The sequence below is a fragment of the Myxocyprinus asiaticus genome, chromosome 33 (genome assembly GCF_019703515.2).
Source record: "Myxocyprinus asiaticus isolate MX2 ecotype Aquarium Trade chromosome 33, UBuf_Myxa_2, whole genome shotgun sequence".
In the NCBI taxonomy this organism is placed as follows: Eukaryota; Metazoa; Chordata; class Actinopteri; order Cypriniformes; family Catostomidae; genus Myxocyprinus; species Myxocyprinus asiaticus.
Window position 1 is genome coordinate 12606728 of NC_059376.1, and position 12585 is coordinate 12619312.

The following is a 12585-nucleotide window of genomic DNA, read 5'->3' on the forward strand; positions in this document are numbered from 1 at the left end:
GTTCAACCGGCAGGTAATTTCGGTGAGGTTCAGTGGGTTCCATCCTAAGTCCAAGTTTCAGGCAGTGGCATATGAAGTATCCGATGTCTTACAGTTGGAGTTGGTATCAGTTCATCCTCTGAAGTCAAAAGACTGAAGTGATGTCTGGCTGGCACTGGCTGTAGTTTGTCGTCATCACTCAGTGACACATAGCAGTGGAGTCTGACACCAAGCAGGAATGGAGCTGGATCTGGCTGGCTCTGGTAACCTCAGGACATGAAAACAAATAGAATAATATTAGCGTAGATGCCATTCAATTTTATGCAAAGTTATAGATCATGATCGATATTTGTGGTTCAAGCAGATCTAACTAAAGCAGCCTAATTGTGAGTTGATGGATAAATTAGGTGTATGCCTGGCTAGATAGATGAGTCTTTAGTCTAGACTTAAACTGAGTGAGTGTGTCTGCATCCCGAATAGTGTTAGGGAGACTATTCCATATTTTAGGGGCCAAATATGAAAAGGATCTACCTCCTTTTGTGGATTTTGATATTCTTGGAATTATTAACAAGCCAGAATTTTGCAATCATAATGAACGTGATGGAATATAGTGTGTCAGAAGGTCACTTAAGTACTGCGGAGCTAGACCATTCAAAACTTGTATGTAGTTAATAGAATTTTAAAATTAATATGAAATTTAACAGGTAGCCAATGTAACAACGATAAAATTGGGCTAATATGATCATATTTTTTGGTTGTAGTCAGCACTCTGGCAGCTGCATTTTGAACCAATTAAAGTTTATTTACTGAACTTTCTGGACACCCTCCCAGTGATGCATTACAATAATCTAGTCTTGAGGTCATGAATGCATGAATTTGTTTTTCGGCATCAGCAACAGAGAGCATGTGTCGTAACTTAGCAATATTTCTGACGTGAAAGAATGCTGTTCTACAAACACTGGAAATTTGATTTTCAAAGGACAGATTGGTATCAAAATATAACACCTTGGTCCAAAACCCAAAACCTCTGTTTTGTTGGAATTGAGTAGAAGGAAATTTCTGGCCATCCAGTCTTTGATTTTATTTATTCACTCTGCTAATTTGGAGAATTGTGAATTTTCGTTGGGTTTAGAAGAAATATAAAGATGGGTATCGTTGGCATAACAGTGGAAACTTATTCCATGATTCCTGATAATATCTCCCAGGGGAAGCATGTATAAGGACAAAAGCAGAGGCCCTAAAACTGATCCCTGTGGCACTCCATACTTAACTTTTGTTTGATTTGACAACTCCTCATTTACACATACAAAGTGGTAGCTGTCTGATAAATAGGACCTAAACCATGCTAATGCAAGTCTACTAATGCCAACAAATTCTCCAGCCTATTCAAGAGAATGTCGTGATCTATCATGTCGAAGGCAGCACTAAGATCTAAAAGCACTAGAAGAGAAATGCAGCCGTGATCAGATGATAAGAGCAAGTAATTTGTAACTCTGATAAGTGCAGTCTCTGTACTGTGATGGGGCCTAAATCCTGACTGAAATTGTTCACATATACTATTTCTCTATAGAAATGAACATAGTTGGGAGGACACTACCTTTTCTAGTATTTTCGACATAAATGGAATATTTGAAATCAGTCTGTAATTAGCCAATTCTCCAGGATCAAGCTGTGGCTTCTTAATAAGCAGTTTGATAACTGCCATTTTAAAGTTTCTTGGGATAGGTCCTAAGGATAGCGAGGAGTTAAGAATATTAAGAAGAGGTTCTAAGATTACAGGGAATACCTCTTTTAAGAGCTTAGTTGGTATTGGATCTAACATACATCTTACATTCATACAGCTTTTTTCTTTCATTTTCTTTAATCGAAGGGGGGGTGACACTATCAAGAGTGCTAGAGAAGACTGTATGTATATTTTCTGTTATTACATCAAGTTCTTCTAGACTTTTTGGCTTACTGAGTATGTGAGACAATTCTGGAAGATTATTAGTGAAGCTATCTTTAGTGGTCGAAAGAAAAGTTCTACCTGAACAATAGTGTCTTTAGATTGAGTGACATTAGCTGATTGCAGCTGATGTCAACGCTCTGCAGCAGAATTTCTATAGTATCAACATCAACTCCATATGACAGAATTAAATCTGGCGTATGATAATGGCGATGAGTTGGGTGAAATATTCCTTTAAGAAGAAATTGCTACTAAGCACACAAGCTCTATCAACCATTGGTCTGACTTTGTTAAACTAATCTGAGCACAGCATTATTGACAAAGCTGCAGATAGTCTTGTGACTAAATTCTTGACCGTTGACTACATTTGTGACTTTCTTTGAACATGTTACATCAAGAAAATGCAGAAGGAAATCAACAGATATAGTTCAGAACAGGCCTTTCCAGTTACGGCGACTATTGTCAGGGTGAGATGGTGACCAAGACATGGGACATTGCAAGGCATGTCACCACCGACCCTAGTCAGAAGTGACTCTGTAGTATAAATTAGTCTTTTACTAATTGTTATTTTAAAAAATCGATTTATTCTATTTATACTGTTTACCTATATTTATTTAAAAGACTTTAGTGATTATTTATTGCATCACTAACATACAAAATAATTTTGATAAAAAGTGCTGTTATAGATGCTTATCACATTAAGCATAACCTGAAACTGGCACCAGTTATCAGGTTACTGTTGAAAATGTTGTGAACAACAAGGGTTAGTTTATGCATTAGGTATCATGAACAAACAATGTTCGCACGCCCGGCCCTCATTCGGGCTAATCAGCCAAGGAGAGGGATAAAGGCAGCTGGGTGCGGCAGTTCGGGAGAGAGAGAGCCACACGCAGCTGCTGTGTGTGCGTTTGTGTTTTGTGTCTTTTTGTTTAAGTTTACATTAAATATTACTTTGACTGTTCAGCCGGTTCCTGCCTCCTCCTTGCCCATTTTAAACCCTGTTACAACTACTGTTTATTTTAAGTTCATGTAAGTTCATAATGCATTAACTACTTTTAATAATATACAACCTTTAATTTTAAGAAAATGTATGTAGAAATTAACATTAAACAAGATGGTAACACTTTACAATAAAGTTGTATTTGTTCATATTAATTAATTACATTAGATAACATAATCTAACAATGAACAACACTTTTACAACATTTATCTGTCTTGGTTTAATGTTAATTTTTAAATAAAGCTATATATGTTAAAATTAGTTAATGCATAATGAACTAGTATGAACAAATAATGTACAATTGCATTTTCATAAATTAGCATCAACAAAGTTTAATAAATGCTGTTAAAAATATTGTTCATTGTTTGCTAATTATACCTAATGCATTTACAAATGCTAACCAGTAAAACCTTACAAATTTACAAATTATTGTAAAATAATTGTTAATTGTTAGTTTATGTAAACAATTGTGTTAGTAGCTATGTTTTTTTTTTTAATAAAAATTCTCAAAATATATTCCAATCAAATCTTTTATTTGAAAAGTATTCCTTGTTGGCTTTGGTATATTCATTTTATCAACACATTGCGTAATAATTACTGTTTGTGATGTTATGTAACTAACTTCAGATATTACATTTATATTTTTTTGTTATAATTTGTTATAATTAGTCATGCATTATTATATCTACACTGACTTCCGAAGTGTGACAAGCCCAATGAAACGTGTTTTACACTTGTTGATTGTGTATTTGTTGAGTGTGTGTGTGTGTGTGTGTGTGTGTGTGTGTGTGTGTGTGTGTGTGTGTGTGAACTGTTTGACTGAGGCACTCTTTACAACTCCACCCCTTGGATGAAGTGTGACTTTAACTACAGCATGCTGAATGCTCCTTCAACTCCAAAAGACCAAGTGAGTGCGAGAGAGAGCGGGTGAGTGAGCGAGAGGCAGAGAGATAAAAAGAGAGAGAGGGGGATTAGCAAAGAGGGAGGGTGCTTCACCACTGTTGACTTGTCTGGTCCTAGCGGCAGTGTCACTGCTCCTTTGAGCTTTTGGCAGTAGAGGTACCTCCACTCACCCGCTCCACACACACACTCGCCAGTGACAATCTGCGACTGAATCTCAACTTCAGTGAACTGCTGCAACAGGATGAGTGCTTATCCGCCTTTCCTCTGGTGGTTTTAAGAGCTGATCTGAAAGTTTTTCTCCCCGTCTCTCTAGGACCAATTTTAACTCAAAATAAAAGGGTCTTTTTTTCCAACATCTGCTGCTCAGCTCTGTGGAACATTACAGATATATTTGCTGCAGCGCTCCAAAGCTACTGTACAAACAAGTTGGACGTGGAGGTTTTGAAGGATGACTGAATGAACAGTGACAAGGGATCATTGATGCTGTTGTTCAAGATTTGGAGATATGGTGGTATAAAATGCAAGCTGAAATGCATAATCTTCATGGTATCTCAATCGGTTCTAGAAAGCATTTCGATGTCCCTAACTATGTGTCTCTTTGCTGATGCTTGCTTCTGAAAGATTGCATGCCTTGATTTGTGGCATATTTGAGTCCTCAAAAATGGCAAATCTGACCAACAGCACTGTTTCCAATCTAACCAACAATGGGACACAAAACAGTGAACTAGATCCAGGATTCAGCTCATTAGTGGTGGTTGTCATGGTGATCATCATCACGACTATAGTTGTAGGTAACCTTCTGGTCATCATCGCAATAGCCCGCACCTCCCAGCTGCAAACTACAACGAACATCTTCATCATGTCGTTGGCATGTGCTGACCTCATCATGGGAGTGCTGGTGGTGCCACTGGGCGCCACAATAGTTGTACATGGCAGCTGGCAACTGAGTAAAACTTTGTGTGAGTTATGGACATCAGTCGATGTGCTATGTGTGACTGCCAGTATAGAGACCCTTTGCATTATTGCGGTGGATCGGTATATCGCAATCACCCGTCCACTGCGGCACAAAGTGCTTCTGAATAAGTGCAGGGCTCGAATTATTGTCTTCGTTGTGTGGGTGGTCTCTGCTCTAATCTCCTTCGTCCCCATTATGGACAAGAAATGGCAATTAGATGACGCGAAAGCAGAAGAGTGCTCCGGTGACCCTAACTGCTGTGATTTTGTAACAAACATGTCCTATGCTATTACATCTTCAGTTGTTTCATTCTACATCCCGCTACTCATTATGATTTTCGTCTATGCTCGGGTCTTTCTCATTGCCACACGACAGGTACAGTTGATTGACAAGAACCGTTTGAGGTTCCAAAACGAATGCATGGGCAATCAGGTACAACCACCAATCCATGGCAACAACAACTTCCCTTCAACGTGCAATAACGTTGGAGGTTCAACGTCAAGGCGGAAAAGTTCTCGCAGACGACCCTCGAGATTAACTGTTATCAAGGAGCACAAGGCCCTAAAGACACTGGGGATCATCATGGGCATCTTCACCCTATGCTGGTTGCCTTTCTTTGTGGCAAACATCATCAATGTCTTCAATCGAGATATGCCACGTAAGGACATTTTTCGATTATTAAACTGGTTAGGCTACATCAATTCTGGCCTCAACCCCATCATCTACTGTCGAAGCCCAGAGTTCCGTGCGGCCTTCAAGCATCTTCTTGGCTGTCCCTGGATTCCATCACTAAGAATGAACTTCCTCTACAAGGAGCTTCGGACTCGATGTCCTTGTTTTCTGGGATCTGCAGAGCCAGGATTGCCAGGACCTTTCCAGAAGCCACGCACATTGGCAGGGACAATACCTGGGGAGGGAAGTGTTGGGAGCAGCCAGAGCAGCTACAGGAGCGAGGAGCTGTCACCGGGACCCCCGCATTCCAACGGCAGCACAAACTTCAGCGAATACTCTGAGCCCGAGACTGAATTGTGAGTGTTACTATCTTTTTACTAAAACTAACTAGATCAGAGAATGTCAGAGTAGTTTTATTTACCCTGCTAAAAAAAAAAAAAAAAAAAAAAAAAAAAAACAGCTTAAACTAGCCTTAGCTGATTTGCAGATATTGGCTGGTCTCCCAGTCTGGTCATGCTGGTCTGGTTTGCTAGTTTTAGAGGGGTTTTGAGCACTTGTCAGCTGCCCTTACAAATATCGGGAGTTCATGGCAAATTTGCAGCAAACTCGCCATTGATTATTTTCACATGCAAATGAGCTTTGCGGCAAACTTGCGGCAAATTGTCCAATGTTGCCAAAGGTTTACTGCAGGTTCACCACTACTGGTGAAGAGCTACAAACTTCTGGAAAACATTTGCGTCAAATCACAAGGTCATTTGCATGTGAAAATAATGAGTGGCAAATTTGTGGCAAGTTTGCGAGAACTATAGATGTTTTGTAAGGGTGGTCAGGATGGGAGATCAGATGGCTGCCAAGCTAACCCACCTGAAGACCAGCTTAGCTAGACTGGGAGACCAGCTAGACCAGCTTAATCCAGCTAAGACCAGAAAACTACTTTAAGATATTTTTATGCAAAATGTGCGATGATGATTTTATTTGGGCAATATTGAACATTCTAACATTTTCATTACTTTATACTGACATAAGTACGTAAATGTCAATTTCCCTGAATCAGTGCTATGTCAGGAGGGTCAGGTTGCTCAATATCACATGTAAGCTGAATTTTAAACCTGCTGCAATCAAGTGACCTAAAGTTCTGAATGTGTTTGTGGCGGCTTTTCCCAGCTCTGTGAGAGCGTATAGTGTTGAAGTTGTCTCAGATTGCAAAAAAATTTAACTTGTTCAACATTTCATGCAAAATGGTATGGCTCACAGTGGAATGTAAAATAAAAAAAAGCCAGGTGAAGTTTGTGTAGGGAAAAACAAATACAAGGCTTAAGCACATAATTACTTGTGTTTACAACTGTAATATACATAAACGCGGTCAGAAACGAGTGTGCCTCTGAGAGCCAGTCAAACCTCACGGAGATGAAGGTTTCTTTGAGAGCTACAGGAACATGAATTATTCTTAGGCAAAACTGGCATGATGGAGAGTTTATGCTCCACTTTGGACATTTTGGCAGGTTCTATGATAGCTTCAAAAAAGTATGACACAAAATGTATGCTATGTCAGCAGAAAGGCATGAGCAATGGAAGAGAACACAATGTCTGATACGAAAGAGAAACTATGTGCTCCAAATCTCTCAACTTCTATTAAATGCCCAAAAGAAATGACCACCTCAAATAACACAAACTTTGAGAGGACATTTCAATTACACAATAAAAGAGCAGTTGAGTTAAAATCATCTTTCTGGAAAAATAATAAAAATAATAATAACAATTCTCATATTTTTATGATGATTAAAAAGTAAGTACTTCAGAGGTGGAAAATCTGAAACTGCATGTGAAACCATATGAAAAATATTTCACATAATTCAAAAAATGGCCTTGAGTGTATGCAACACTGTCTGTCACAAAATGTATCCACGGCACAAGAGGTTCTGTGCAATATATTTTGAGTGCAATATTGAAAAACAGATGCAAGAATGACATTCCCAAGAAAGAAAATATATTTGACAGAAAGAGCAAGAAATTATCCAATCCAACAATTACAAAAGAAATTTGGTTTGAAAATTTAAGGTCGCAAGGATTAGATCAAATAGTTGAAATAGATAAAATAACATCTATTACCTTAGTGAGCCTATTCTCTGAGATTTAAGAGAAAGCACCATGTAAAGTTTAATCCAATGTTGTTTTAACCCCCACCTCAAAACACACAACATAATAGCTGACATTACAAGCCCATAATTCTGGCATTCTGGGCACATCCAGACCAAAATGATCATTGCACAAACAGTGCCCACAGGAATATCCAAACACTTGAATATTGTTTTGGTTCCTAATGCATATTTGCATTTGTTTTACTTTACCTTGCATTTTTTGGAACATTCTTCATTTTCACTGCTGTCCTTCAGATGTACAATCTAAATTGTCAATTGTGGGTTTATCCAGAAAATGTGATAGTTATTTAAATGACCCAATGCATGAGGCTTTTGTAGAGTGTCTTTAAAATAAGTGGCCAGAGGCCAATTGTGGTCTTGTTAATGTAATTGTTTTTCAGTTGAATAAACTTCTACAACACAGGAACAAAAACTTAGAAATAACAAATGCAATAAATATGTTTTAGTGCAGCATACTTCCTAACAAAAAACACATTTAAGAATGATTTTTAAGTTAAGTTAATAGTTTATTGTCATATGTATAAGAAACAGTGTTACACAGTACAATGAAATTCTTACTTTGTGAATCCTCCCAGCAACCTCAGACATGCTTTAAACAGGACATAAGAAAAAAAAAAAAAAAAAAAAACATAAATTACAAGTGGTGTACAAGAGAAAGTGTATACGTGCATTGTAAACATGGAGATGGTCATGTGCAAAGGCCTGCGGAGGTAGTCTCAGTAGTGGTCCATAATGTTGTACATTCATAAATATGTGTGTGTAGGCAGGGTAAATGTACATTAGTTTTTGAAGAATCCGTTAAAGGTTCGAATGTTTATACTCTGTATATAGAGCCTTTTCAGGAAAGACGTTTCCTAGAAGTGGGACACACTCGACTATTGCGGTTCAGGGTTTACAGAAGCTGTTATGGGGGGCTGGGTGGGCAAGCCCTGGAGACATTACCTATCCACAATGAGGTGGAAACAATGCGCACACATACGCGTTTCACATTCACACACAGTTGTGCATACCAGACACCAGAGGAGACACAAAAACACAGGAATGTATTGAGCTTTGGAGAAATCAAAAGAGAATATTATCAATGAAACTGGCATCCTACTTTCATCAAAATAACTACATGCTGTTGAAGATCATTATACACTTCATTGGTTCACTACATCCACTTTGTGAACGAAAATCAAGTTCGTTCCATTCACAATGTGTCACCGATTTAAACATAAATCCAAACAAGCCCATTGAATTGTAACACTTTCACCTAACATTACAGCTAACATCTTACATAGACAGCCCATGAAAAGTACTTGGACACTTAAGCCACACTTACATTTTTTTTATGAATGTCTTTGCATTATATAAAAAATATCAAACCAAAATATATCAATAATTGCAAAAATGTCACAGAAAACTAAAATTCTGAGATAAGGTCCAGCATCATTTGTTTGCAGATTACATTTTGTTCATTTGAGGCAATGAAATTCATACATCTTAATTGTGGCTTAAAGGAACATTCCAGGTTCAATACAAGTTAAGCTCAATAGATAGCATTTTGTGCATAATATTGATTACCACATAAATGAATTTTGACTCGTCCCTCCTTTTCTTAAAAAATAAATAAATAAATAAATAAATAAAAAAATATTAGTTACAGTACAATGGAAGTGAATGGGGCCACTTTTTGAATGTTAAAATATTAACTTTTTCAAAAGTTTTGCCACAAAACATACACAATATGTGAATAAACACGATTTTAGTGTGATAAAATTACTTACAAACCTTTTCTGTGTATGGTTATAGCCAATTTTACAACTTCGTTACCATGACGATGTAATTTCGACAAACCCTAAAACCCTAAAACGACTGTAAAAATTACAATTTAAACAACTTTACAGCTCAAATAATACACGTGTTTTAACAGAAGAATTAATGTAAGTGCTTTTATAAAAATTATAAGCTTCACATTTCTGCATTTAAACCCTCCAAAAATTGGCCCCCATTCATTTCCATTGTAAGTGCTTCAGTGTAACCTCAGTTGTTTTGGGGGGGGGGGCTTAACATGTATTGAACCTGGAACATTCCTTTAAGGGTCCAAAATGTTCCAAATACTTTTGGGGTCACTGTAGATTTGAATTATTGTGTGCAAGTCAAAATTGATGTCAGTGTACCTGAGGGCATAAAAAATGACAAGCTGCTAGGAATCTGTTTGAAAGTTTTCCCCAAATGTCTCGTTTTCCTTTTTTGCAAATGCTGAAGCAATTTACCTAAAGTTGGTTGATTATTTAATCACTCTACCACATATCTTACTTTACCTGTAATCAAAGTAGATGCCTGAAGTCAATATACATGAACCAGAAGTAATTTTGTATTTTTGAACGGGTAAGTTCATTTTGTATTACAATACAAAGCTAAACTTTCTCTTGAAGACATGGACTACAAATTAATGCAAGGGATACAGAATTATAGAGACCAATAGGAATTAAATGGGGAGAAAGAAGCAACTTTGTGTTTTTTATTTTATTGTTCTGGATCATTCTGTAAGCCACTTAAATCCCCATATGCTTAAAGTAGTGAGTTCACTGGTGTCATGTAGCCCATTTCAACAAACAAATCACATTATTTAGCGTATAGCTCAGCAGCTCTGGGCCCATTTGCGAGTACACTGAGTAAAATTTGATCAGCTCTGTGATGTCTGTGAAGCCCTTTTACGTAAACTGTGTATTTCAAGTTTTGCACACCATGACCAGGTCTCTAGTGAGTTTTATTAAAAACGGAGCAACTCAAACATTACATACAGCACAGTGTACAACGACGGCACTGCTTTGATTGCAAACTCAGATGTGCCATGAGTATTTTTAGTGTGCTGTATTATGAAAGTTGTCCTTGTCAACGTAATTCAAATAATGACAGATGGGCGAATAATGATGGTGTGTTTTGTTTAACAGGAACGGGAAGTCAACATTTTGCTGTTCTGTGCTGTTAATGGGCACATTTTGTGTTGCTGGCAGAAACAAGTAAATGAAGACACAATGATTGCTTTGTGGTTTGCTGGGAGAACTGTGCATTGATAAAGCAGGGTAATGTTGTCTGTGTATTGATTAACTCAGTGTCTGGAGAGGGAACTTTGGAAAAAACACTTTACTGCAAAATATGATGACTATATTTTAAAGTTTTAAAAAAAAAATTTTTAATAACATATATCATTACATGACAATGTTTATATACCCACCTATATAAGCAATTGAAATATGTTTGTTACTGTAAAATGTACTGATAATAGCACTGGTGGTACAATTGAAGGTCACATGATAACTTAAAGTTCATCAAAAGTCACCTTTCCAGCAACTGTGGCTAATAATACTGTATCAAAGACAAAGATAAAACACCATCAGGGTAACAGACGATGCTAAAATAATGCAGAAAATATCAATGTGCCAACTTAAAATGTAAAACAATTTAATGACTAATATCAAAAATAAGTGGAAACTATTTTATAAGAAATCTAAACAAATTTCAAGGTTTGGGCAGGGATATCTGGGTTACCCATACTTAACCCAGAACCCCCATTCTAAAAAGCTAAAAATGTAACAGTCAAATTAAATGAATTGCCTTATATGTAATGCAATTTTACCACATATGGTAAGCTTATTAACAGTTAACCTACCAGTTAGTCTACCAGGTTTTTAACTATAGCATTTTTATATTCTTTTTCAGTTAAATTACAAACAAATAAAAAATATAAAAAATAAAGCAATATGCATTTTGGCAGTATAAAGTCTATTTCATATACAGTAGCTGCTGTATAAGCTAAATATGGACTTGTTGTTGTCTGTTGATTTGTTGCCACTGCTAAATCTCATTTGAGTCATATGCGTGAGAACAAGGTGGTTTCTGCAGTGTTGTTGGTGAGTTTTAGGGCCCCTCTGTAGCTTTTCCAACACCCCCAACAGCTGATAAACTTTATCACCCAAACGCAACACTTCCGCCTCTGTGGAAAAGCAGTTTACCACCTAAACAGAGCGAGCGCATCAAAAACTAATGCTAATAGAATCCTTGAAGTTAAGGCAAAAATAGTGAGAAAAACACTGTTCATTTTCTGCATGTAAATAAGTGATTACATATTTTGGCAGGTGTTTCTTATACCCCTGACTTTGGAGACATTTCAAAAACATGGACTTTATGCAAAAATATTGGTTTAATCTTGGCATATTCTCTGCAAATATCAAAGGTCAGTAAACATAGACATGAATGCAGAACCTACTCCTTCAATACATTTACATACTATAGTCAAGGACTGTTTTAATTGGAGAATGTCCAATTTGTATTCCACTGTCAATTGGCCAAAAGCAATAAATTGTCTTCACCTATTGAAGCAAACTGCAAGTTAGATGGACACATCAAAAGTAGATTTTTTTTTATTTAATTTTTTTTATGTGAAAATAATCAAATATGTAGATGGAGAACAAACAGGGCAAGCATTGTCTATATCATTACACAAGTCTACAGGACCATTTTTGCATTACTCAATGGGATTACAGTGTTCTAGCTTAAAAATGAACAGGTTTATAGGATTCCAAAACAGAACTGCTTTAAATGTGGATATTCTGGCAATATGGGCAAGCATGGAAATTTGCATTCCCTACATTCACATAGTGTATTTTGCAGTATGACATTGTACAAATTAGGATGTCAGTTCCACCTGATTATGAAAAATCATTTGCAAAACGAGCTGTTACTGTATGGCTGTCTGGCACCTGCATGCATATTTTCCTGGAGCCGGACTTTACAAACAGGTGTTTTAATCACTGAATAGGTTTATGGGTTCGAGCACAATACAGCTGACAAGCAGAGGCCAGTATAATAGCTTATCTACTCCAATCGCCTTCATTGCTGTAGAAGTGGGGCACCATGTTTCTACAGATCAGAGAATTATCACCACCATCAGCTACTGGTATCGGTCTCTAGCTACTGTTGATCT

The 12585-nt window shown here is 37.0% G+C and overlaps 1 protein-coding gene across 4 annotated transcripts in view; it reads left to right on the forward strand.

Moving 5' to 3' along the window:
* Window positions 1-3836: 3836 nt before the first annotated feature.
* The window catches only part of LOC127424306 (beta-1 adrenergic receptor-like), a 48597-nt gene continuing 39848 nt past the window's right edge, over window positions 3837-12585 (forward strand). For all 4 annotated transcript variants that reach the window (XR_007894449.1, XR_007894448.1, XM_051669369.1 and 1 more), the window contains exon 1: window positions 3837-5810. Coding sequence is in view for 2 of the 4 variants with exons in the window: in XM_051669369.1 (XP_051525329.1) it covers window positions 4432-5810 (1379 nt within the window). In the remaining 2 variants the exon portion in view is untranslated. The remainder of the gene's footprint in view (window positions 5811-12585) is intronic.